The 26,887-nt window shown below is 43.6% G+C and overlaps 1 protein-coding gene across 2 annotated transcripts in view; it reads left to right on the plus strand.

The window, feature by feature from the left end:
• SLC35F4 (solute carrier family 35 member F4) overlaps positions 1-26,887 on the plus strand; it is a 364,805-nt gene that overhangs the window by 308,654 nt on the left and 29,264 nt on the right. For both annotated transcript variants that reach the window (XM_086709658.1, XM_086709657.1), the window contains exon 2: positions 24,823-25,008. Coding sequence is in view for 1 of the 2 variants with exons in the window: in XM_086709657.1 (XP_086565783.1) it covers positions 24,823-25,008 (186 nt within the window). In the remaining variant the exon portion in view is untranslated. The remainder of the gene's footprint in view (positions 1-24,822; positions 25,009-26,887) is intronic.

Consider the following 26,887-nt stretch of genomic DNA (forward strand, 5'->3'; position numbering starts at 1 on the left):
ATGATGCTTGCAGAGGGCTCTGGCAGGTTTACCCTCCTTCCTCAATCTATTTCGCTACTCTCAGTGTATCCACCGGATCCTTCTTCGAGGTCACAAAACTAAACTCCAATCTGGTTTATGTCCAGTTGGTCACAAAATGTAAAATAGCTAAATCCCAAATAGTGGACTTTTATGTTCATCCTCAAACAAGCTACAGGGCCTGAAAAGTCTCCCATTACTTCCAATCGGCAAAGCTGGAGAAAAGAGCACCCTGTTTTCCAGCTGCTGATTTTACGTACAGAAGCTAGTGTTCTAAAAACCATATGTTGCAGTTGCCTTTGGATGGGCTTGAATTATAATTTGCTCGGTGTTACCATAGACCAGGAAAGAGAAGAGGGAGCATTTGAAGACTGCATTGTCACGTTGTGTATTCTCTTGCCGTTAGCTAGGAAAATCCCACCTTCACTTCCAGGGGATAAAAATCTCATGTTTTTCTTTCTTTCTTTTAAAATGTTTATTCCTTTTTGAGACAGAGACAGCGTAGCAGGGGAGGGGCAGAGAGAGAGGGAGACACAGAATCCGAAGCAGGCTCCAGGCCGAGCTGTCAGCAGAGAGCCTGATGAGGGGCCCGAACTCGAGAACCGTGAGATCATGACCTGAGCCAAAGTCAGATGCTTAACTGACTGAGCCACCCAAGTACCCCAAACCTCATATTTTACCTTAAGGTTTTTCAAAAAGAAAAGTCCTCCTCTCCTTTTTAGAATCACTAGTCTAATGATTATCAATCTTTACTGTTTGGAATTCCTTCCTTAAATTGTCTTTATGTTAGCCAAAGTCTTTACTGTTACATTTTGATTTTCCTTTCTAGAGAGCACATTCAGTTTGAAACTCTACCTCCATTTCTCAATCCACATATGGAATGATTCATATTTGAAGTTCATATTCTAAGTTCCATCCACCTCTTACTGTCCTTTTAGCACTTACACCAACCAACCAACTACACCAACCAACTACAGAGTGGTGGTTCTTGACCTTTTGGGGGACACAGATTCTGTGTTGAGTAGCCAATTAAAGTTGCGGAACATCTCCCCAGTGATATGTACATACACACAATTTTTAGATATAATTTCCCAACACATGGGGAACTCCTGAAACCCTTGGACCCTGGGTAAAGAGCCCCTGATGGAACACATGCATCTTTTCACGTGTGAGTTCAGAATTAACTGCATTTAGGCATTACTGGTAAAGAATTAAGGCATTACTGATGCCTTATGCACGACTGGATTCTTTAAATCAAATATACAAAGTTTTCCAGCATTTTCCTTTCAAGTCTTGGCCATGTCATCAATCTGTTTTACTCATGTACTAATGTACTAATAATAAACTCTAAATATTAGATAGAAACACTTAAGGCTAGTTTTAAATCTTCTCTCAGATCCCACCTGACATGATTTTATTACTGAAATGCAAAAAGAAAATAAATCTCATCAAAAGACAGCATCATTATTTACCCCAAGGACAAGCAGACTCTATTGTGTTTAGATGGCATTGTCAAAGTGCTTTCTGTTGCCTACACATCGGGTAGGAGTTTATCTTATTTTTTGGATAAGAGAGACATTTAATTTTTGGAAAACAAATGAAATTATCATGAAATGGCAGGCAGTGTATGCCAGATTTCCTACTATGTTGCTTGGCTGACTTCTCTTGGACTCCTGCTTAATATCACTTCCCAAGGAAGAGTTGTCTGAGCCTCATGCCTGGTTAGATGCCCCAGTCACTGCTCATGCAGACCCACTCTACCTCTCCTATTACAATTATCTGTGCTTATCTGTACTTATCTGTATTATTGCAATTGCCCATCGGGGTCTACATTTCCCTAAAGACTTTCAATTCTGTGAGGGCAGTGACTTGCTCGTTCACAGTTATTTTCCCAGCACCTAAATGGTTCCTAGATGTGCAACGTATTGAGTAAATGTTTGTTGAGATAATGGATGAACAAAGCATAACTCATTGGATATAAGATATCTCTGATTAGGTAGCTCTGTCATTTTTTTTTTTTTTTTAAAGAATAAGTGCTCAGGTAGATGAGCTCAGATTTTCAATACAGGATTTCTCTGCCTGGAAGTCTGACCTATAAATCAGAAAGCTGAAGATCAATCAAATTATCTGATTTAATACTGATGTTGTTCTTATAAACCATAGAAAACCATATTTTCTTGGTGTTCAATGCAATGGCTGTGGCTCTGGTTGTGAGTGAAAGAGAGGGTAAAGGGAAGAGAGCAAAGGGGGCTAAGTGTTAGCCAGCTATGGCCAGGAGAGGAGTGGAGAAGGCTGACCTACAATGGCGGGGGATTAAGCAAAAGGGAACCTTGTCCTTATCCAAGATGAGGGTGGAGTTGCGCATGAGGGGTAGGAGGGTCTGGGACCTATGGACAAGGAGGAGAGGCAGGGAAACAAGGATGGTCCAAAGCAGCAAGTCAAGGGAACTGGATTCAAAATGAACAGCAAATGGCAGAGTACACAGGAGAGCACTGGAGCCTGGGAAGTCCCCGGAACCAGTGATGCTCAGGGCGTCTCTTCTGCACGGACGCAACCATCCCACCTGATTCATCCACTTCTTCAGAAGGTTGATCTTCCCAGAATGCTTAACTCTGTTAGTCTTCTCTGAGAGGACTTGGCAGTTTTCACTAAGAGGGGCAAGATTCTTCTTGGTGTGCTTTTCACAGGGGGAGTATGTACATTCAGTGATGGAATGTTTGAGTTCAAACTTTTGAGTGTAACCCAACTACACTTTTAATCATCAGAACTTGATGTGTAAAACTTTGTAGCATATTTGACATCAAACCAGCATATCTGCAGTTTTTAATTTCCCCTTCATAATTCTGTAAAATTATTTTATCACCACCATAATAAGAGGGTACATGGTATGAGAACCCTCTGGGTTGATGCTCTGAGTGGATTAAGAGAAATACTCTTAACATAAGAGAATAGGTACAGAGTTACAGTTTGGGAAGATGAAAAAAAATTGGAAACGGATGGTAGTGATGATTGAACAACAATATCAATATACTTAATGCCACTAAACGTTACCCTTATAAATGGTTATAATGATAAATTCGTTGGTATCCCACAATAAAAATATAAGAGAATAGCAATCAATGAGTTTGACATAAAGGAATAATAGTTATTTCCGTTTCATACATAGAAAATCAAGAGAGAGAATGACGAAAGAAACATCCAGGAAGAGATGATTAGTCAGGAGCTAAACTGGCCTCTAAGCCCTGGGAATCCTAATTTCGGGTACAATGTTCTTTTCAGGCAAAGATCCAGGTTCAACCCTATCCCTTTGGTATGCATAACTGAGATTTCAAGAGCCTCGTAATATTGTTCTATAAAAATGATCAGTTTCACAATGTGTACAGGCAATTTTAAAACCATGCCCTTTGATAAAACATGAGTTTAATAAATTTGTCATCTATCTTATTCAATTTTTTCTGGAAAGTTCACTCTTTAAAGCAGCATTTAACACTGCAATGTATGAGCTACTTTAATATTTTAGAAGAAAGTCAGTTTCTGTTTCTTATTCTTTCAGGGATTCTCACTTAGATCTTTTACTCTAGGGAAAGTTCCAAATGCATTGATATTTCCTGAAAAATATCCTGCCCTGTGTCTAGGTATAAATCTGAAAATCCCTTCCTTAGAAGAAACACAGGATTATTTCTCAGTTGTCATGGTGATGCTTGGGGAAGATTACTTTTTAAGGAGGTGAGAGGGAAGGACCATATTGGGTTGCATAAGCAAAGTCTATGATTTTAACTTGTACTTAGCTAGAAACAGTGCTAGTCGGTATTAAGTCACAAGGTCTTCATAAAATTTAAAATTTTTACACCAAAATTTCCCATAGAGTGTCTAGTCCCACTTTCTCATTGTATAAATGAGAACACCCCAATCTAGGAAGGTTGAATGACTTCCCAAGGTCTTCATGTTGCCTTACAAAACTTTCTTATGCATTTATTTAGAACAGAAAGCAAGTTCTCAAATGGCTGATACACCACAGAGAAGCCATTATGGGGAACTTTCTGTTTGGAAATTGGCCACCACCCCCATTTTCACCCTCAGAAAGAGCTCATTTGCCATTTTTTTCTGCTGTTTCCTCACCTCTTTATTAAAATGATTGCCTGGGGCGCCTGGGTGGCGCAGTCGGTTAAGCGTCCGACTTCAGCCAGGTCACGATCTCGCGGGTCCGTGAGTTCGAGCCCCGCGTCGGGCTCTGGGCTGATGGCTCAGAGCCTGGAGCCTGTTTCCGATTCTGTGTCTCCCTCTCTCTCTGCCCCTCCCCCATTCATGCTCTGTCTCTCTCTGTCCCAAAAATAAATAAACGTTGAAAAAAAAAAAAAATAAAATAAAATGATTGCCTGAGGTAGAATTGCGTGTCCCTCTCTCTCTCTCTCTCTCTCTCTCTCTCTCACACACACACACACACACCCCTATTTATAACTCCATTTACTTCCCAATTCTTTTTCACCTTTTCTTAGAGTTATTATAAAAATCCCTGTTTCTCTCTCATGCATCCTGTTTTTCCCTCTAGTTGCCCATTTCTTGGGAAATAACAACTGGATTCTTGAAACCCCACCATTTCTGAACTAAAAGAAATGTTTGTCATGTTGATAAGGAACTTGATAGCTGTATTGAAGAAGGAAGTCCTAAGGTTTGATGGGAAATTAAACAGAATAAAGATTCAGGGCATCGACACTGAGAGCTTTTGCGAAACACACAGAAATTTCCCTCAGGATCCCCTCCAATCATTATTTACAACTTCTTCCTCTTCCTTAAATTAAATCTATGTTTCCTCAACTGCAAATGTTCTAGATAAATATAAAACTGCTTTTAGTCAATGTTGTCTTGTTCTGCTTAATGACTGTGCTTCCTCACTGCAAATGTACAGTATTTTAAAAACATTATGCATTAAATGGGATTTTAGTACCAATATTCGGTCAAACCACAATTTATAACTTTGTTTATGCGGGGAAATGCATTTAGAGTTGGGAAAAACTCCAGTTTATAAGTCGAATTTTGCCTATGATATATGCTTTGAGCTTAAGTAAAATTCAATCAGTACATTAAAAAAACATTTTTCTAATGTTTATTTATTTTTGATAGAGAGACATACAGAGACAGAGCACAAGCAGGGGAAGGGCAGAGAGAGAGGGAGACACAGAATCCAAAGCACACTCCAGGCTCCGAGCTGTCAGCACAGAGCCCAACGTGGGGCTCGAGCCCACGAACCTTGAGATCATGACCTGAGCCTAAGTCAGACGCTCAACTGACTGAGCCACCCAGGCGACCTAGTACATATTTTTTGAGAGCCCTTCTGGGTGAAAGTCACCATTCCAGGTGCTATGATGTTCTGCAAATAAAATGACAACAACAAGGTACATTATCTCAGCTAATTCTTACAACATCCCTTCTAGGGAGATATCACTCTCCTTCTTGTCAGTGAAGAAACTGAAGCTTAGAGAGGAAAGAGCACAACGTGGTGAGAAGCAGAGCTGATATTCCATCCTGGGTCATCTGACTTCCGAATCTGTGCTGTAGTGCAGAAATTACACTCTAAGGAGACTATGCTGGGAGCCATGCTGGACCTTAGAAAATCCTTGGAAGCTATGCTGTCAGCAGCTTCCAGAAAAAGAATTTGTGTTAAATCTCAGATGGGAACAAGTTTCCTCTGAGTGTTGCTATATAGAAATGCCTCTTAGTGAATGCTATTCCAAGTTACTGGGTTATCAGAAAGTGTCATTGGAACAACTGAGACTCTGGAGGACAGAGAGACTTAGAGCTTGTAACTCTATTGGTGAGGAGAGATGGGGATGCAGGGAGAGTCATAAACAGCCATCTTCTCGGGGGAGTGTATGACAGCCTCTCCTTTTGTCCCTCAATAAGACTTTGTAGGTATCAAGCCTCACATATTTCACTTTTGATCTAAACCCCTGATGGAACCAGATACATAATATTTTATATAATTACTCTGTTAAGATTGGCCAGAAATCCTGGAGAGCTGATTCTGTTCTATGCACCTGCTGATCTGACCAGCTCAGCATGTCTGTTAATGGTTTTCATCCAGAAGATAGAAACAGAGACACAAAAGCAATCCTGTCCTTGCTGTCCAGATCTTAAATACGATAGCTCCTTAGAGTCAACTGCACCTGGCATTCATGAGAGATCTAAAGGCAATTGCCAGTGCAGTTTCTATGTCGTGCTCACATTTCAAAGATGCAAATATAAGGAAACCCTTCTGGGGGTTAGAAGCAAAACCAGCTGAAGCTTATTTTGGAAAAGACACGTGAATTGGCGTTTTAGTTGGGGGCATGGCCAAGATGGAGTAGGCGGGGCAGTAGACTCCCCACCAAGGTAGGCTGGGGACAGGGCTGACCCTCAGGTGGGTCTTCTGTTCCCCACTCTCCCCTGCACAGCTCCTTCCCCCAAAGGCTCTATGGCAGCCACAGGAGGGTGGAGACTGGGAAGGACCTCAGTGGCTGTTCACTTGGACAGGACATCACAGGACTCGGGTGCCAGTTTCTGTTGCGAGTCTCAATCTTCTTCACAACCACGGCCTTGGTGGAGTTGACGTGCCTGAAGGAGTTCAAGCCCCCACCAGAGCCTAAGCTGGACTGGAAGGAGCCCAGACCGTAGTGGATGCCAGGGCCGGTGAGACCCTGTGTGCGGAGCTCAGGGCACCTGAGTACCCTTGGTGGTCCCATTAGGGATATACATGTTCTGTGTCCCAGACTCCAGCAGCTTCGGTAGGTGGCGATCTCGCTGTCCAGGACCAGCCTGACATTCACGTGTTCCCGGTATTCTCGCAGCCCGTCACAACAGCTTCCTGAATCACCCGCTTCCTGACGCTTCCCAGCAATCAGCAAGGGCAGCCTCCACCAAAGCCCTCTGGCCTTTGAGGCCCTGGATCTTAGCCAGGGGTCGGCTGATGTTCTGGCTCATCTAGGAAATCTCCATCTTCGTGCTTCCCGGACAATGTCTGCGTTCCTACTACTTGATCTGGTACAGCCTTCAATCTCGGCCCGTGACAATCTGAGCAATCTCCTGGTACTGAGCCTTCACCTGGTGATGATGCCGTCTGGTCCAGGGAGCAGCAGCTGTCCCCGGGGAGGACCGTGGAGATGTTGGAGAGCTGTGGCCATAGCTCTCAGCTCTCCTCTTCACACTGCAACCTGGGGAAGGCCATCTGGTGGGCCAGCCCCTCCGGGCCGACTCCAGCTCTGTCTCGTTCGTGCAAGCTTCATCCACAGCCTTCTTGACGACAAATGCATTCCCCATCTCTGCACGCTCTTTGATCTCTTCCTCGTATTTTTTCTGAAGTCCTCCATCAGCCCCTGCGTATTGCCAAGCACCGCCTCCAGCTTCAGCTTCTCCTGGACCACGGTGTCCGGCTGCCAGCAAAGCTTGTTGATGTAGCTCCTGAGCACATTGTTCTTGTTGCTTTGAGCTGTTTTCTGCTGCAGGAGACAGCTGTGATGCCCGCCCCCCCCCAAGCCCCCAGACCCGCCATATGTCCAGACCATACTCATGCTGGTGTCCAGGCCACCCCAGAAGCTGCTGCCCACTCAGGAGAAAGCCTAGAAGCAGATTTGGCACAACACACACTTGTATGAGAAGCTGCTGAAGGCCCCGGGGGGCCAGAGGTGGATCCCATGTGGGACTTCTGGGTCACTCTGATGGACATGGTGGAGGCTGGAGCCAACATGAGTAGGCTGGACCAGAGAGACAAAAAGGAGCCGAGAAGCTGCATCTAGGTGGGGGGGAGGGAGTCTTGAGGTATCTGGAGTTTATTGACTTCCCTGCTAAAAACCAGTTTCACAAGTAGTTATTGGATAGTTGGCGTGTGCCTAACATCCTTTGGTAGAGGAATAAGAGACTCAAAACAAGTAAAAGTTAATTCTTATCCTCAATTAGGGCCTTTCTAAATCTTGCCAGTTTATTCATTTAGTCGTGAAACGTATATTTGTTAAGCATGTTTCAGGTGATAAGACATACACACATTAAAGTTACTGAACACAGGCATGATTAGGTGCCCCTAAGTTTCTCCGTAAGGGCCAGGCAACTCCACAAATGCTCATGAAAAGCTGCTGAGTGCCAGGCCCAGGGACACAGAAATAGCCTAGATAGAGCCCATACTAGTAAAAAGCTAACAGGCAGAGGGCAAAATAAGTAGACCAGAAATTGCCATACAGTATGGCGTAATTAGGTAAGTGGAACAGGCACAGAAAGCAAATGGCCACGGAATGCCATTGAGGGTGCACAGAGTTTCAATGGAGTCTTGAAGCTCAAATATGAGTTCACAGAATGCAGGCCCAGGGGTTGGATGGGGAGAAGTGGTCAACGGCTTGGCTGGAGTAAAAGGCAAGCTTGTACTTGCTTGTGACAGTCTCAGGGGTCACAGGCCCATTCTTTCCAACTGCCCCATGAATTGCAGGGGGCCCCCAAACTTTGATCTCTGCCTTCTCTCAGTGGTGCCTCAGGGCTCTGCTCAGACTCCCCTTTGTGCTCCAAGGGGAGGAAACTGTCCCCAAGGAAAAGCTGGAGATCAAGGGGCTGACCTTAGGACCTTTCTTAGAGATTGCAATCTCATGCCACCTGTTGGCCAGTGCCTAGAAACAGTTGCCTCATACGGTTTGTCAAGTTGTATTTTATTTGCAGTGGAAGGGAGGATTAGTCCTGTACAAGCTACTTCATCATAGCTAGAACTTTCTCGAACCTTGAATAACCCTTCACTCGGCCCTGATGCTGAATCCTTGCAATTTTCTCAAACCTCTGCCTTCTTTTTCCTCTTCCTTCCACTTCCTTCATCTCCTCTCTCTCTACAAAAACTGCTTCATAAGTCACTTGTGACATCCCTGATAGCCATAGTTAGTGGGCATTTCTTCCACCTTCAGTCTCCCTGACCTCTTGGTAGTATTGGAAATGGTTAATGGCATCTCCTTTTATAAACTCTCTTCTCTTGAATTCTTACCTCTGTGACTCTGCTTCTGCCTCTGACCCTCCTTCATTTTGTTTGCTGGCCTCAGTCTCTCCACCACCTGATAGAGTCCCCAGGACTCTTCCCCGGAGTGTTCATCCTGGATCCTCTGGGCATCTGCTCTGTGTTCATAGCTTTAGATGATTAATTTCTCATCCTGCCTTCCTCTGTCTCTTTTATGTTAATGATTCCACTCTGTGTGACCAGTCCTGTCTTCTTCATCTGAAGCGTTTGCCCTGTTAAGTATTGTTCCTACTTCTGGAATCTTGCAGTTTCTCAGACCCTCCAGGCTCAGGTTCCTCAAGATCCTGATGTTAATTAAGCCCAAGATTTGTCAGCATATCAGTGTTTTCCTTGTTAGGTTATAATTCATCTGTTTCCCAGCCTCTTTGCCCCAGTATATTCTGAACCACAGCAGAGAGACTTGGTCTTCATCCTCTTTGAAGCCCATATAGCCTAGCTTAACGTCTGGCACACAGGACACCCCTCGGTAAGAGTGAATGAATGAATGAATGAATGAGAGTTGCCAGATCTCCTCTAGCCAAAACAAGGGGCCGGGAAAATTAGTCTCTGGGCTATAGGTGTGGGGGTCAAGGTTTACCTGGAGTTTTCTCCCTGATAGCAGATAACTTCCATCCTCACATGACAGCTGCTCTGTGCAACCCTGGGGATTGGGAGCATGTGGCAGTCAGTTATGCAAGAAATAGCCAAAGGAGGGATAATGTGGGGAATTTTAGGGGTCAGGATGGCAAGAGGATCTAGATTTAAGGAATGTTTAGAGGGTGATGCCAACAGGACCCTTTAATGTATTCTAGGGCTATGCGGTAAATTTAAGTCATCTTCCAGACCATGGAAGTATCTTCCACTCCATTAGATAAATTTAGGATTGCAAGAGGAGAGCGTGTCTAACAGACTGCAAGAGCTGCCTCTGCAAGAGAATTTTTAAATCTATTATGCTCAGCCATCAGTACCAGAGCAGTACGCATTCCAGTACTTTCCTAGCTGCTCTGATTTGCCTCCCATGGGTGAATACAGTACTCCCAGAGGATCATTTACTCTCATTTGCTTACCAGAGAAACAAAGCAAACACTTTAATATTGATTCCTCATCTCCGGCCAAGAAATGGCTTTGATAGTAAGGGTTTTGATTGAACATTTGAAATGACCGTGGGGGGCAGGGAGGCAATTAACATGCCAAATCAGTTCCCCTGAATTCTGGGTAGGAAGGTTTCAGGAAGCTTAAAGAAAATTTCACGTCTTCTCCTATTAGATTACAGCACCGTGCATGATTTTTGTGAATCTTTTGCACCGTGAATAAGGGGTTATCTTTCTTGTAACAAGACTACCCTGAATTACCTGGCTCTGTCATCTTCCCTCCATCCTTCCTGCCACTCTCATTTCCATCAAGCCCAGGATTTGTCACTATACCGGGGCTTTGCATGTTGGGTTATAATTCACCTGTTTTCTGGTCTCTTTGCCCCAGTGTACTGTGAACTAAGGCAGAGAGACTTGATCTTGTCCCTCCATCCATCCATGTGCATAAAGTGTCCATCCCCATCCTCTACATAACAGATTTGGAATGGTTTGCCTACTCCTTAACATCACATTTCTTTATTTGCACAATCTGTGTAGAAAATAATGCCTTTCTCTTTGCACGTGTGTGCTGTCAACACTTCCTGCGTGTGCTTTCTCAGCTTCCACGCCTTTCTCAGGAAAGGCCAATCCCTTTGCCCCTGCTACTCCACCAACAGTATTCTTTCCACAGTCAACAATGACTAAAGCCAAACTTTGTGCCATGGCCTTCTCCTCCCACTCTCTTTCTCTGGCTTCCATATTGTTGCATCCTCCTGTTTCTTCCCCTCACTTTTTTGGCTGCTTTATTTTTTATAGGTTCATACCCCTTTAATTCTTGGTTTTCTTGCATCTCAGCCCTGGTTATGTGTGTTTCTCAGTTAGCCTTCTCTCTCTGGATGATCTCATTCCTGCCTGTATGAGTTTACTAGTGCTGCCATAACGAAGTACCACAAATTTAGTGGCTTATAACAGAAATTTATTGTCTCGTTGTTCTAGAAGCTAGAAATCTGAGATCACAGTGTTAGGATGGTTTCTTCCTTCTGGGGCCAGTGAGAGGGAATCTATTCTATGCTTCTTGCCCAGTCCCTAGTGATATATTGATGACCCTTGGCATTCTTTGACTCCTAGAAACAACACCTCAGTATCTGGCTTCATCTTGCATAGTGTTTTCCCTGTTTGTATGTCTGTGTCCAAATTTCCCCTTTTTTTTTTTTTTTTTAAATTTTTTTTTTCAACGTTTTATTTATTTTTGGGACAGAGAGAGACAGAGCATGAACGGGGGAGGGGCAGAGAGAGAGGGAGACACAGAATCGGAAACAGGCTCCAGGCTCTGAGCCATCAGCCCAGAGCCTGACGCGGGGCTCGAACTCACGGACCGCGAGATCGTGACCTGGCTGAAGTCGGACACTTAACCGACTGCGCCACCCAGGCGCCCCCCAAATTTCCCCTTTTTATAAGGACACCAGGCCTATGGAATTAGGGCCCACCCTAAGGACCTCATTTTAATTTGGTTACCTCTATAAAGATCCTGTCTCCAAATAAGGTCACATTCTGCTCTACTGGGGATTAGGACTTCAATATGTGAACTGAGGCGGGGTAGGATATATTCAACCCATAACATCTCCTATAGCTTTAATGACTTGTCCATATACTGCTGACTCTCCAGTCTATGTCTCCATCCCAAAAATGTCTTCTGGACTCTGGACTTGTGTGTCAGTTGCCCACCATCCATCTCCCTTGAATGATTTTCATGCACCTTACACTTAACATGTCTAAGAATGGTGTCTTATCAATTCAGTTGTCCCGAACAGAAACTGATACTTATTCTTGACTACTTCTTCACCCTCATTCCTACAACCATGCCCAATCATTTACCAAATTATGGCAGTGCTGTGGCTCTCAAGTCAACCTCCTCTTTGACCTCACTGCTACCACCTCTGCAAGGCCACTATTATCTCTCCTCCAGACCACTCCAGTGTTTTCCTAACAAGTCATTCTATCTCTGGTGTTACTCCCTCTCAAGCCATTCTCCACATTGCAGAGCACTCTTTGAAAAACCCAAATCTGATCACTCCATTTCCCTGCTTAGGTCATCAGTGGTAGCAAGTGCCCTTGGAAGTAGACATTGGACCCAGACAGCTGATGGTAGGCCTTGAGCTGGACAATGAAGGAACAGTAGAGTCTAGGTGAGTGAGGAAGAGGCTCGTATGAATGTGGAGCTTGGACTTAACCTTGCAGGTTTAGATTCAAGGCCATGTCAGTGCACCCACCTGCTAGGTATGGACACCCATAACAATTGTGAAAATAACCTGATGCTGACCGTGTAGCTTTTCCCATATCCCCCGGGGCGGAAACTTGCAAAGTGTTGTGTTTAGATTGTGGCCTAAATCACAGTGGAGCTGCCTAAGCAGCTGCCTCTGCCAGTTCCTGACTTGTCCTCCTCCCTAGTGACAAATGTATATGCTAACAGCATTAGCTGTACCCTGGCATGCTCTTCTACCCATTTCTTTCTTTCTGCTCATGCATAAGGCATGAATATTTTGTAAACTGATCCATAAGCTTCTGGTTTAAAAGGCAAGTCCCAAATGAGAAGATACTGGTGGACCATTGGCAGTTGCAAGGGGCTGAGCCATTCCTTGGCTCCGGGATGAAAAGCTGGCTTGTCCACCCATTCAGAATTCAGTGCTGTTTATAGAAATTTCTGTGTAATTGGCTTTTCCCCTCTTAGACCATAAGAAAATGAGAGTAAGCATCATGCCTTCTTGTCTTCTTTGCACTTAGCAGAGGGCCAGACACATAGTAGGCATCAATAACTTCTAATTAATGGGTTATCACACAGTTAGGTCAACAGCCACAGGTCTTTTGGGTTATCCTGAATTGTTTTTTGACTAGAATAAATTATGACACTGCCTTGTGAATGCTTTGTCTAATCCATCAATTATGAAATTCACCAGGGCCATTTGGAAGGAAAAGTATATTCCAGGAGAACCTACCAGGAAGGAATTTGTAAGTAAAGGGTTTCTACAGTCAGTAGGGCATATTTTTCAAGATTTTCAGGGCAATAGTGACATTGCTGGAGGGTGGTAGTGATGTTGTAAGGTACATAGGGATCTTAGTTCCCTTCATGTGCACATGCACGTGGGTAAATACTCCAGTTCAAATTACAAGCAAAGGAAGACTTTAGGGGAAGAAGAGACAAAGGCTCAACTCGAAGAAAGTCAACGTGAAGGCTTAATGAAAAGCAAACAAGATCATTCAAGGAAGCAAGCTCAACATAAAAATCTGGACTTAGAAAACAAATTAGAATCAGTTACTTATTTTAACAAGAAGTTATTATTTCAAGCATAAACACTCCCGCCCACAGCTGAAATATGATTAATGTAAAATTAATCAATTCATGTAAAATATGATTAATACCATTACATTATCTATATATGCTTTAGGAATAGGGTGTATGGTATTATAAAAAGAAAATAGTTGTATAGTCTTAATGACAGTGTCTTACCAACTGAGACACAGGGGTGGGTATTCAAAGGCACAATTTCCAGGACTGCATTTAATAGTCCAGAGTAACCAAGCTGTAGATTTATACCAGACCAGGTATGTGGCACAGCATTCTCTTAATCTCTCTTGCTTCAATTTATTGAGCTGGTCTCTGTGGGAAATATTCTAAAGTTGATCCTAAATGTCTTTTGGTTTTTCTGGCTTAAAGTGAATATTTCAGAACCATCAGGACAGGCCTTTTTACTGTATGGTCAATGAATCTCTGCCTGCTGTTTGGCATCACAGAGCCTTGAGTGACATGGGAGAGAAGTGGGGTTGGTGATCATAGAGATTCTCCCTCTCCACCTTCACCCAGGAATCAGCCATCTCTCTTCCAGGGGAAAACTTGTGCCCAGGTGTTCAGCAAAGGTAACGGCCAACTATACCCCCTCGAGAATGTCTGCCATTGGGTTCGTGTAGCTTAGCTGGCAAGAATTCCAAAACACCTTTTCTAAATCTTCCTAAATCTTTCAGTGGGCCCCTCCCTGAGAACAGAGTGTGTTACTCATAGGGCCACAATACAAGAAAAGTAGCAAGTAAGGACATTAGAGAAAAGGGGAAAGGACATGAGAAGAGGCCACCAGGGGGTTGGGTGCACATGAAAGTCCTAGAGAGTTGGTCTTAGAGCTCTTGACTGGGAGCCTCCAAAGCTGTTATGGCTGGTTAGCAAAAGGGAGATTTAGTGGATGGACTGGGGAAGGGAGGCTCACAGAACCTTGGAAAATGTGCAGGAACTGAGGGCCTTCACAGCCGAGCAGCCGGGACATCCTCCAGGATACTGCTGTTGCCATCACAACCCAACACCCGGCTGCCACTGTTGCTCATGGAACTTTAACCATCCTGGTTTCTTGAGATTTATAGTTTTGGATACGGGGCTTTGATGGAGTGAAACCCAGTCATGCCTGCCCCCCATTGTCAGGGGCAGGGAGAGTGTTATACTTCCTAAAGAGCTTCATTTGAGGATGCCTGGGTGGCTTGGTCAGTTGAGCATTCAACTCTTGATTTTGGCTAAGGTCATGATCCCAGGGCCATGGGATTGGGCCCTGTGCTGAGCATGGAGCCTGCTTAAGAGTCTCTCTCTCTTCCTTTCTCTCCTCTCCTCTCCTCCTCTCCTCTCCTCTACTCCCCTCCCCTCCCCTCCCTCTCTCTTCCCCCCCCCCGCCCCTCTCCCCTTCCTGTGCTCTCTAATAATAATAATAATAATAATAATAATAATAATAATAATAGTAGTAGTAGTAGTAAATAATTTTTAAAAAGCCTCTTTTGGCTTCCATTGTGGGATATGGGACACTTTCCCAGCAAGACTTATGTAGTTGGGGGGGAAGGTCCCCCTAAATGGGAAGGGGGTTGAGTGCTGAGCAGTTAAAAGTAGGACAGAGGCCTAAGGTAATCACATTAAAAAAAACATTCAAGGAGTTGTTAATGGGGCTTAGAGATTTTTAATAAAATTTTTATTTGTTCTTTTGCAGTGAAAAACACTTTCTATCATCTGGGAAATTATTTAAGACTGAGACTATCATCAAAAAAAAATGTTAAAGGCAATTTTATACTATTTCTGCTGATTCATATCTAGGATCGGCCAAATAGATTTGAAATTCTTTCTTACGTACATTGGGAATACTTAAAAATCCATTTCAGATTTCTATGAATGTTCAGCAAAAATCGTCAAGGTCAACCTATAATCTAACTCTCCAGATGACAGAAGGTGTAAGGAGTAACAAGACTGAGTAGTCAGAGGCTGAGTATGGGCAAGATAAGAGGTAGCTGGAATTAGGAAAACAACTGTAGGCTTAATAAAACATGGGCATGATTTGGAGCCATAGTTGAGGGAAGGGTGACAACTTTGAGCAGCAGTGAGGAAATAAATGCTTGATACTGGATGGAGACATGGGTCCAGAAATGATCTAAACAAGCAAGTGTTAAGGATCATATGTTCTTTGGGAGAAGGGAGCCAGGAGAAATGCATGTTAATCCCAAAATCTTCTTTAGAGTACAAATCCAGAACATGTGCTTGACAGATACATGGGTTGCCTAAGTAAGAATGGAGCCCCTCTGGCAGACATAGACCTGGGGTAAGGGGTGCTCTGGTTGCATCACACAAGAGTTCAGTCATGACCATGAAGAATAAGTATGACCAGTTTCCAAGCACAAGAGACTATGATTATTGGTGTTCTTTCGACTTTTACCATGTGAATGCCTGGATTTTAGGGGAAAAAGGGTCCTACTGCAATACACATTTCTAAAGGGGAAATCCTGTCTCTCTTTAAAGAGCATGTTTTTGCTTGAACAACTTCCATTAGATGTCTTTCTTCCAGGTTCTATTTGTTCTGTGCATCTTGCCCTCTTCTCCCAAATTTGCCTTCATGAGACTCTGCTTCCAACCCATCATCCCTCTTCAAAATGCCTCTTTTGCTCTCAACAACTAAAAAGGCAAAATCTCCACTTTCCTTTGTTGGAAGCTGTTCCAGGCTCTCTTCCTATATAAACCCTGCCCTGCTCTGGGATCTGCTGGAACCCATCATCCTCTGCTAAGTATTCTGTAACTGTCCAGGCTGAAATTGATCTCTCTGCTCTCTGAACAATAATTGTCCTTATTTTCTGTACGATGGAACTATTTCCCCTACATACAGAAAGAGCTCAACAGTGCTGAATAGCTGAAATGGAAAGGGCAACAGAGCGTATTGGAAAGAATATGGACTTTGGCACTGGACTCGACTTTTTAAACCCTTACTTGGGCTGTTGAAGATCCACTTTCCTTCTCTGTAAAATAAGAATAGTAAAGTCCACCCCACAGTGTTGTGTTGTTTAGAGATCATATATGTAAAGCTCTTGGCACATGGTAGGTGTTAAATAAGTGCTAGACGCTTTTATTTTTACCTTGTAAAAACAGGGAGAAGTGACATATTTTTTTAGTTTTAAAGTTAGTTATAGATAGAGAAAATAAATCTTATTCCAGATAGAATAAATTAATACTGTTTTAGGAACAAGATGTATATAGCATAAATATAGCAATTATTAGTCCTTTCTTCTAATTACACCTTTTAGGTAAATAAAAACTAATTCGGTTTTAAAAGATTTTTTAATTTTTTTCTTTAAAAATTTTTTTAATGTTGTTTATTTATTTTTGAGAGAGAGACACAGAGCACAAGCAGGGGAGGGGCAGAGAGAGAGGGAGACACAGAATCCAAAGCAGGCTCCAGGCTCTGAGCTGTCAGCACAGAGCCCGATGCAGGGCTTGAACTCACGGACCATGAGATCATGACCTGAGCTACAGTCAGACGCTTAACCGACTGGGCCACCCAGGCTCCCCTAAAAGGTCACTTTAATATGCCTATATAGGTACCCAAATATTTCATATTTACGTCTTGAATAAGATGAGATGGTTAGCAAGAAGATAATTAGCAAGTCTTGAAAAAAATTTGGTACAAAAAATACGCATAATAATATAACCAACAACTAGGTTATTTTAAAAGATATTTCTCTGTGAAATGAATCAAGAATGTTCAGAGCTACATAGAGTGAATAATACTAGTAAGTAAAACAGTGTTGTGCAGGAGACCTTGGGCTTTAAAGAGTAAGGCGGTGCAGAATTGAAACAGGAAGTTGGTATATTGCTTGTGTATTAACCATCCACCATGCTGACCCCCTAGGATTAAGTGTTTACCTAAGAAGTGAGTAACTTTTTTGCAAATTCCATATAGACTTCAATGAAAACTCAACCAATACTGATGACAATAAATATTCCCTCACTACAAGGAATATTTTCTGCCATTGTAATTTGATGGAACATGAGTTTAAAAAAGTAAGCTGAAATATGGCTTTTTACATAACCTTTTGTTGAATTGTTGGCATCTTACCTGTTTTTATAAGACAAAATGTCACAGTGATTGTTGTAACTTCCAACCAACTCCAAGTCAAAATTCAGGATTGCATTTCTGTCTTCGATGTTTCTTCAGTGATTGTAACATCTTGGCAGGAAAGATCATGCATATTTAAAAGCAACACACTTATAAAAGATTATTTGAAAATAGTCAAAGCTAGTTTTATGCTTAAAGTATGACTTTCAAGAGATTGGTTGGAAGAATCATCAAAGAAGAATCATTCATCAAAGAAGCTTACAGCTAGGAGATCTTGTGGTCTAGGCCCTGATTCTGTGATTATAATATTATTGTAGAAACATGGTATATAGATACCTTTGCCCCTCCAGATTCTTTTTCTACCTGCCCCACAACCTTTCTCTACTTCTCTTTCTTTGTGGTAGTTGAACTGTATGGACTACGGAAATAAGCTGTCTTGCCCTCTGGCCTTGGTTTACTGATCAAGGGGGGTCCCTAAGAGATATCAAAGGAAAGGACTATTTTCAGGAACTCCCAGCTGGATGCCTACCTTAATGAAAAGTCATAACTCATCTCAGGCAAGCCTCTCCTTCCAGATTTTTCCAATCACTCCCTCTCCTTGTCCCTTCAGGCCTAAGTATAGTAAGAGTGAGCCTTCGTTACACCTGGGTACTTCCCTCCCCCCTGTGGTATTACATACAGTGGTTCTCAAAATTTTAACTTGCATTGGAATCACCTGGAGGGCTCCTTAAATCATAGGTTACCCCCACCGCAGTTTCTAATTTAATAGTCTGAAGTGGCTGCTGAGAATTTTCATTTAAAAAATCTTTTTTGAAGTTTATATTTGAGAGACAGAGCATGAGCGGGGGAGGGGTAGAGAGACCGGGAGACACAAAATCCAAAGAAGGCTCCGGCCTACAGCATGGCGCATGGCTCGAACCCACGAACCGCAAGATCATGACCCGAGTCAAAGTCAGACAGTTAACCCATTGAACCACCCAGGTGCCCTAAGAATTTGCATTGCTAACAAGCTCCCAGGTGATGCTGCAGTGGGCGGCTTAGGGAACCATATAGCCTTATAGCCCTAAACCTTGAGCACCTTTCTAATAAAGTATCCTAATTTTGAGTTTGCTCTCCCTTCCTTCTGAAACCTTGACTAATATAAATGGGTATAAAAAATTAGCTGAAAATCGACAGTTTGTTTTATGGTTAAACATGATTTCCAGGTGCTTGCTTGAAATATCTTTAAATCAAAGGAGAGAAAGCTACAGGGAATTAGGAGATCATTTTGCTCAATCACTAAATTTCAGAGTATGAAAGAATACAAAGAGAAGTCAAGTGATTTACCTGAGAGGACATAGACAATCGGTGTCCTGCCCTTCCGGGAAGTCTTTCCAGGACTTTATGCTGCCTCTTGTCGTACAGCCCCTACCTCTCCGACTCCACTTTCCTTCCCAACACCCCCCGCCCACATCCCCCATCCCCAGGACGGTGTCTTTATGTTTGGGCATCAGGGCTACCTGTGGTGTTTCAGGTAAGTATGAGGCATAGCTTGGGGCAAGTGAGGATAAGATCTCTAGCTCACTGTTCAGTATAATGCTTAGTAGAACCAAATATGTCCTTGATTTTTTGTGTTCATGAGAGATGAGAGTCAACGGCAGGGCTCTTATTAGAATGATGTCTAGAGTCTGGTCCATTATCTTCCAAGTCGTCTTGTGCTTGCTCACACAGAATCTTACCTGACACATTGCTTCTTTCTCATCTACTTTTTTTTTTTTTAATTTTTTTTTTTTTTTTTTTTTTTAGCGTTTATTTATTTTTGAGACCGAGAGAGACAAAGCATGAACGGGGGAGGGCCAGAGAGAGGGAGACACAGAATCTGAAACAGGCTCCAGGCTCTGAGCTGTCAGCACAGAGCCCGACTCGGGGCTCAAACTCACGGACCACGAGATCATGACCTGGGCTGAAGTTGGCCGCTTAACCGGCTGAGCCACCCAGGCGCCCCTCTCATCTACTTTCCCAAGACCTTTTCCTAGTTACTTTTTATCACACGGCTTTTCAAGTTGTCATCTGAGAACCCTACACCTTACACTCTGATTAGGCTTTCCTCAGCATTTCTTTGCCCTTTTTGCTTTGAGGTTTCTAAGTGGACGCCCAGGGCCCTGTCACCCCAGCCACACTTGCCCTTTCCTGGTGTTGTCGCCGTGATCTGTGGCCACAGAAATTGTACCAGGCATCAGTGTAAGACACAATTTCCTGCCTCGAGATTTTTGACTCTGGGCAACTAGATTTCTCCCAGGAGGCTAGCTACAAGACTGGAAAGCTGGGAGCTTCAAATGATTAAATTTTCTGCAGAGAAAGGCAAACAGAGGCCAAGTGAGAAGACATGAATCTGGCACCTGCAGTGGGAGATGGGGACTGTCTGCCTACACGCTGCCCCAGGTCCCAGGTGTTCCTGAGGTTTAGGGACATTCCTGGCTGCCCTGTCCCTTGGTTGCTAAGCTCCTAAAAACTCCCCATTTTTGTGTAAACTGATCGAGTTTGGATTTCTATGATCTGAAGTCAGACGTTCTCACTGATAAAGTACCATTAACGATCATTTTTGTTTAGCTGCTTATTTTTCCTTATAATAGTGTACATCGATTGCGTACGTTCTGTGGACCATTTAATCTGAACAACACTCCTGAAAGGATTTTCAATGCTTGTTTGTACTCAGAATTCAGCACCTTAGAGCTGCTCATCTCACCATTGTTTCATAGCGTCCTCTTTACCCCTCTGAGTATTTGCTCCTGTGGTTTCCTCTGACTCTATCGCCTATTCCTCAGCCTAGAACTCTGTCTGGCAAAGCCCTGCTCATCGTTCAAAGCCAACTTTGATGTAGCAACCCATAGAGACTTCCCTGCTCCAGGCAGAATGAATCACTCCCTTTCTTCTTGCTCTCCAATTCACATTAAATTATGGTTAATTGGTTACAAGTCTGATCCCAATACCATGCAGGCGGGGACTGTGTATTCTTCATTATCTAACTCCTGTTCCTGACACAATACCTGCCCTAGAATCGTGGCTTAATAACTATTTGTTGAGTTAAGTTGATTTGGGGAACATGCAGAGCCTAACCAGTGTGAATGAAGAAATTCTATCGTTATGCATGGACAAATATGAAAAATGACACAAGATGGCCCTACTGCTATGGCTCACGTGAGCAGGTGTCTTTACAAGGAAGAGTGGGGGCCGTCTGGTGTGACCACTGAGAGACTTCCAACCTATCACTTCTAATACAGTTTACTCTCAATACTTATTAAAGTCTAAACACTTTTCACTAACTGAATTTGTGATGCCCAGGCACTCATTGTGGCATAGACAATAGAAAATAGATATGATGTCACCTAGCATCCCAGGTGACATTCTGAATATGATTTTTGTCAGAGTTGGCTTTATATTAAGTGAATGGCACAAGACTGTGTAGCATGGGGTGGTGTTTTCACTTCCAGGATTGGAGATGACTGTTTCATGGCCCAAGCCCTGACCGTGCCTCTGGGCCTGGCTCTGAAGTTTAAAGTGTGCCTTTTTAGGACAATGGTTTAAATGTCTCCAGTGGCTCAACTGCTCCCGGATCTCGTCCATAAATCAACCAGTGTGAGGCAGCAGAAAATGGGTGTTGAGCTGTATTGCATAGGGACCAGGAGGTGCAGAAGCCAGGACATAACATTTAGTGAAAATGAGGAAGCCGGAGAAATCACTAGTTTGGCTTACAAATCCAACGCTCCCAGATACACATGATTTACCAACTTCTTAGTGTCTATGGCCAATGTTTTATCTCAATCCTTGCTCAACTAGCTTCCCAACCTATTTTTGGACTTCCTCCTTTTGGCCTGTAATTGCCAAATGATCACAAAATGAAACCTGATATTCCCCTAAGAAAACATGAGAAGGCGTAACTCACTAATGAAAAATACTTGAAAGATAAATTAAAAATGACTCCTGGAGTATCTGAGTGTCAGCCCCTCTGGAAGAACATAAATGAGAGTTCACTGGATTTTAAACAGACTCTTTTCATTGAATTTGAAATACTCAATTAGAAACATAGTTGGATGGGTGCCTGGGTGGTTCAGTCAGCTAAGTGGCAAACTTTGGCTCAGGTCATGATCTCGCAGTTCGTGAGTTCAAGCCCAGCATGGGGCTCTGTGCTGACAGCTCGGAGCCTGGAGCTTGCTTCAGATTCTGTGTCTCCCTCTCTCTGCCCCTCCCCCACTCATACTCTGTCCCTCTCAAAAATAAATAAATATTTTAAAAAATTTTAAAAAAAGAGACATAGTTGTGAAAGTCACAGTAAACATTTTGGATATGTAAACTAAAAACCTTATGTGTTTTGACACTTTTGTAATAATACTAATATAGCATTAATTTAGGCATAATAATTGGTCTGTAATTCTTCTATTGATTTTTTTGAGTACTCATACATTTTTTATTCTTTTAAATGCAAGATTATATAATACATTTTAATTAGGGCAACTTGAGACACTTAATAATAGATGCTATAGCTAATTCCATTTTTATAGACTTCTCCTTGTTTTTCCCAAGACTGAGAAAAATAGAAAAGGAAAGAAAACAAGATACACTTTTGTCATAGATGGGGAGGCCTGGAACGCAGAACGAACACTCAGAGCTAAGTTGCTCTGCAGTTCTGCTCGGTTCTTGCGGGAGATGATGGTTCAGGAATTCAAGCGTTCTTTTTCTGGACACCACTGCTTCTCAAAGTTCTGATTAGATTGCTTTACGTGATTACTCACACAGTCCGTGACATGATTATTCAAAGCCAAACTAAAGCCAAGACGCCATTGCTATTTCAAGATTTTGCATTTCATTGGTTGGTTTTCTACCATCTCAGAAAGCACCACGCCAAGACATAACCTCTGTGACCCAGAGAGGATGATAGCTTCTGTTCTGCAGAGCAGAGTATCTACTAGAAATAGAGACACTCCTAACTTACAAGGAAAAATAAATGTACTCTGTGAACAAACATAGGCAGCCAAGGAGACACGATGACTGAATGTAATGTGGTGTCCTGGGTGGAGTCCTGGCCCAGGAAAAGGCCACTAGTGATAAAGCTAGTGGCATCCAAAGAACATTTGGAATGTGGTCAATGGTACTTACCAACGTTAATCTCTTCATTTTGACAAATGCACCAGAAGATGCAAGATGTTGACGTTGGAGGAACCTGGGTAAAGAGCATCTGGGAACTCTCTGGACTATCTTTCCGACCGTTCTGTAAATATAAAATTATTTCAAAATTAAACATTTACTCAGAGCAAGGGACGGTGAGAGAGTGTAGAACAGTCTCCGACAGACGGAGAGGCAGGCAGCTTCTGCAGACAGAGTTGAAGCATTCACACGTGAGAAAGTGAAGCCCCGGGGAAGCCAGTGCATGACTACCGTCAAAATGAGCTCCTTCGGGGAAAGTTCAAAGAAAGTGTCGATGCATGTGACTTAACAGCAAAGACTGAATGAACTGATCAGGATTTGATCTTACTGTTTAAAGGCCTGGGTAGATTCAGGATGTTCCAGGTAGAGGGACAACCCAGTAAAAGGCTTAAAGCTATCAGTACTAAGAGTAAGGTGTCAGAACGCAGCCAGAACCAGCCTCACTGGAATGGAGTATTCAGATGGGGGCAGGGTTAGCTATGTAATTTGAGGTTCCGGTGCCAAGGGAAAATGTCAAGTTCCTTGTTCAAAAAGCAGAAAATGGTTTTTCTCCTTTCTTACGTTCTCTTTCTACTCACCATGGCATTTTTTATTTGCTATTTAACATCTGCTCCCTTGGACAGAGGGATGCTTGCTGGGTGAATGCAGGCCCCCGCAGGCACTGGGAGTCTCACCCTGAGATCCCAGCACTCCCCATACCAGTACCCAGGTCCCTGTACAGTTGTTAACCAAGGACTCAGGTGTGGTGGCTGAAAACCGACCCCAGGAGGTGGGGAGACAACAGGAGGCAAAACCAAGCCTGAGCTGAGGCTCCAAGCCCCCTGCTTGTGCTCCATTATCCCATCAGAAGTCACTTAGAGGGGCACCTGGGGGGCTCAGTAGGTTAAGTGACCCACTCTGGGTTTCGTCTTGGGTCATGACTTGCAGTTCGTGAGTTTAAGCCCGCATCGGGCTCAGCATAGACAACACGGAGCCTGCTTGGGATTCTCTGTCTCCTCTCTCTCTGCCCCTCCCCTGCTCATGCTCACTCACGCTCTCTCACTGTCTCTCTCAAGTAAGTAAACTTTAAAAAAAAAAAAAAAAAGAAGGGGGAGTTTGGGTGGCTCGATCAGTTAAGCATCCAACTTCGGCACAGGTCATGATCTCGTGGTTCATGGGTTCAAGCCCCGCATGGGGCACTGAGCTGACAGCTCAGAGCCCGGAGCCTGCTTCAGATTCTGTGTCTCCTTCTCTCTCTGCCCCTTCCCCGCCTATGCTCTGTGCCTCTCTCTCTCTCTCTCTTTCAAAAATAAAATTAAATGAGTAAATAAAAAAGTCACACACAAAAAAACTGAAATGTAAAAGAATTTCCATGTGGCACCCTAGACCTTGGAGGGGGGGTGGGGTGTGTGAGGTTCTTCCAAAGAAGCACAGCACCCCGTGTGACTGCACTGGCTCCAGGCCCATGAAGCCAAGCCTGGGTGGGGGTCCATGGAGATTAATCAGGATTGGGAGGGGCTTAACCCGTGGAGGATCCTGAGGCCTGCGTTTTCATCTGTAAGAGCGGGTAGAGGCCAGAGGGATTGAGGAGACACAACCAAATTGGACTTTAGTGACCAGTCCGATGGAAAAGCGTAGGGTGGACTCGACAGGAGTCACTGTGGGCACTTTCACTAGTTAGGAATTCAACAGCCAACCTTAGGAAGAATAAGGAGGATGCAAGCATGACGTCACAGTTTCCCTCCCTTGAGGTAAACTGTTTGTTGTTAGCAGTTCTAATTCAGAACAGGTGCATCAGACCAAGCGCCATTTTCTAAAGTTCAGTTTTGGTGGACAGAGTTATCTAAAAAGATCCTTAATCTTAGGGACACAGACCTTGCCAACGCAGACTTTTCTTTTTAGGAGCCCCTCTGATAAAATTAGAAATGAGCTCAAGGAAGGTTCCATCAGGGCCGTGTGTTTTACTGCCAGGGCATTTAAAATCTTGTTCCAGGGGTACCTGGGTGGCTCATTTGGTTACGTGTCCAGTTCCTGATCTCAGCTCAGGTCTTGACCTCAGGGTTGTGGGTTCAAGCCCTGCATTGGAGCCTACTTTAAAAAAATAATACAAATGAACAAAATCTGTTTCCAGTTTTCCTTTTGGCAGGTTCTCAAACTGGTATGAACTCTTTCTTCCCAGGTACCTCCAGATCATCAGTTACTCGATGTAAACCAGGAGCCAACTGCCCCAGTTCACACAGTGGCATCAGTAGGCAACTGTCCCCTCTTTCTGTCACCGAAGATTCTTCTGCTCCTATTCTTGAACTTCAGAGCCGAGGATCTTCTGGAGTTTGCGGACATAGAGTCGAAAGGCAGAACAGATCAGGTGAGCTGGTGACCTCCTCTTTTTTTTTTTTTAAACATGAAATTTATTGTCAAATTGGTTTCCATACAACACCCAGTGCTCATTCCAACAGGTGCCCTCCTCAGTACCCATCACCCACCCTCTCGTCCCTCTCACCCCCCATCAACCCTCAGTTCTGTTTTTTTTTTTTTTTTTTTTTAATTTTTTTTTTCAACGTTTATTTATTTTTGGGACAGAGAGAGACAGAGCACGAAGGGGGGAGGGGCAGAGAGAGAGGGAGTCACAGAATCGGAAGCAGGCTCCAGGTTCTGAGCCATCAGCCCATAGCCTGACGCGGGGCTCGAACTCACGGACCCCGAGATCGTGACCTGGCTGAAGTCGGACGCTTAACCGACTGCGCCACCCAGGCGCCCCTCAGTTCTGTTTTTAAGAGTCTCTTATGTTTTGGCTCCCTCCCTCTCTGACCTCCTCTTAAATAACAGTACACCTAGGTAACCTTCGAACCAGCCGTGAAAGATCACACCATTGGCCCAGAACGCAGGGATGTTACATGGACTCTGAGGAGTGGGAGTGGGGAATTTATCAAGTGGGAGGAGAAGGAAGAAGGGACATGTATAGATGGGATCTGTTAGTGGGATACGTACAGTGTAGCAGAGAAACCAAATACCAAAACCTGCCGTTGCAGGGCTTAACACATGATTAAATGGTGACACCCAGGGCGCCTGGGTGGCTCAGCCGGTTAAGAGTCTGACTTTGGCTCAGGTCATGATCTAGCAGTCTGTGAGTTCGAGCCCCGCGTCAGGCTCTGTGCTGACAGCTCAGAGCCTGGAGCCTGTTTCAGATTCTGTGTCTCCCTCTCTCTGACCCTCCCCCGTTCATGCTCTGTGTCTCTCTGTCTCAAAAATAAATAAACGTTAAAAATAATAATAAGTAAATAAATAAATGGTGACACCCTATTAAGTTTACAGGGTATCTAGTTTCCGCTTCTTGAAGATGTCAAAAGCCAGCATCTTTGCTCTTAGCCCTGGGAGTCAGTGGTAGCGCACTCCCACTCTAAGAAGAATGAAAACACTGTTAGTAAAATCACAGACTCTGCTTTTGTGCTCGTCAGGACTGCCGGTCTTTGGAGCCCTTCTAGTTTCCCCAGTTTTGCACCTTCAGGACACCGCCTGCTTCCCTGATCAGCATTTAACTAATCAGTCAAGTCCTCTACACTTTCCTCACATACATTTGACCACACTCAACAACTCCCGGGTTACTTGGGTTACTGGAATTGCTTGATACATCTCATAACTAGATCCAGGAGTTTCCCAGCAAATTTGTAATTTCCCAATGCACCTGAGTCCACTAGGCTGTTGCCCACACCAGTACTTCTTGGCGGTGGACATCTCATGGCCTTCCCCAGAGAATGTGCTCAGGTACCCAGTTCATACTCACTTCCTCTCGTCACATGACCACACTTCCGTTTCTGCAAAAAGCAAAACAGTTGTATGCCAACAGACGCTTGCCTCTTTGCCTTAATGTCTCCATTCTTTTGTTTGCCAGTGACCATCACTTTGGGACCGTCTTTAATGTGTGTGTTCCTGTCATTCCGATGTGAACTCCTTTTGCTATGTCCATGATCACTTCCTCTCCATCACTTTTCACCTGCATTTGCAATCTCTCCTTCCACTCATTCCTTCTGCTTTATCAGTAACATATTTAAAATCTCTTGCATCCTTAAAAACAATAATCAAACAGCAAACAACAACAACAAAATACTCCATCCAAAATAAGTGGTTAGTTGAAAACAAAACATAACTTGGAGAAAACTGGCCTAAAAAAATAAATAGAAGGGAAATGGAAATTCAGGGGACTCAGTTAGGGATGGGGGGCAGTAAATAAAGGTATACAGGAAATA

The sequence above is a fragment of the Puma concolor genome, chromosome B3 (genome assembly GCF_028749965.1).
Source record: "Puma concolor isolate L17-30 chromosome B3, mPumCon1.1.hap2, whole genome shotgun sequence".
Classification (NCBI taxonomy): Eukaryota; Metazoa; Chordata; class Mammalia; order Carnivora; family Felidae; genus Puma; species Puma concolor.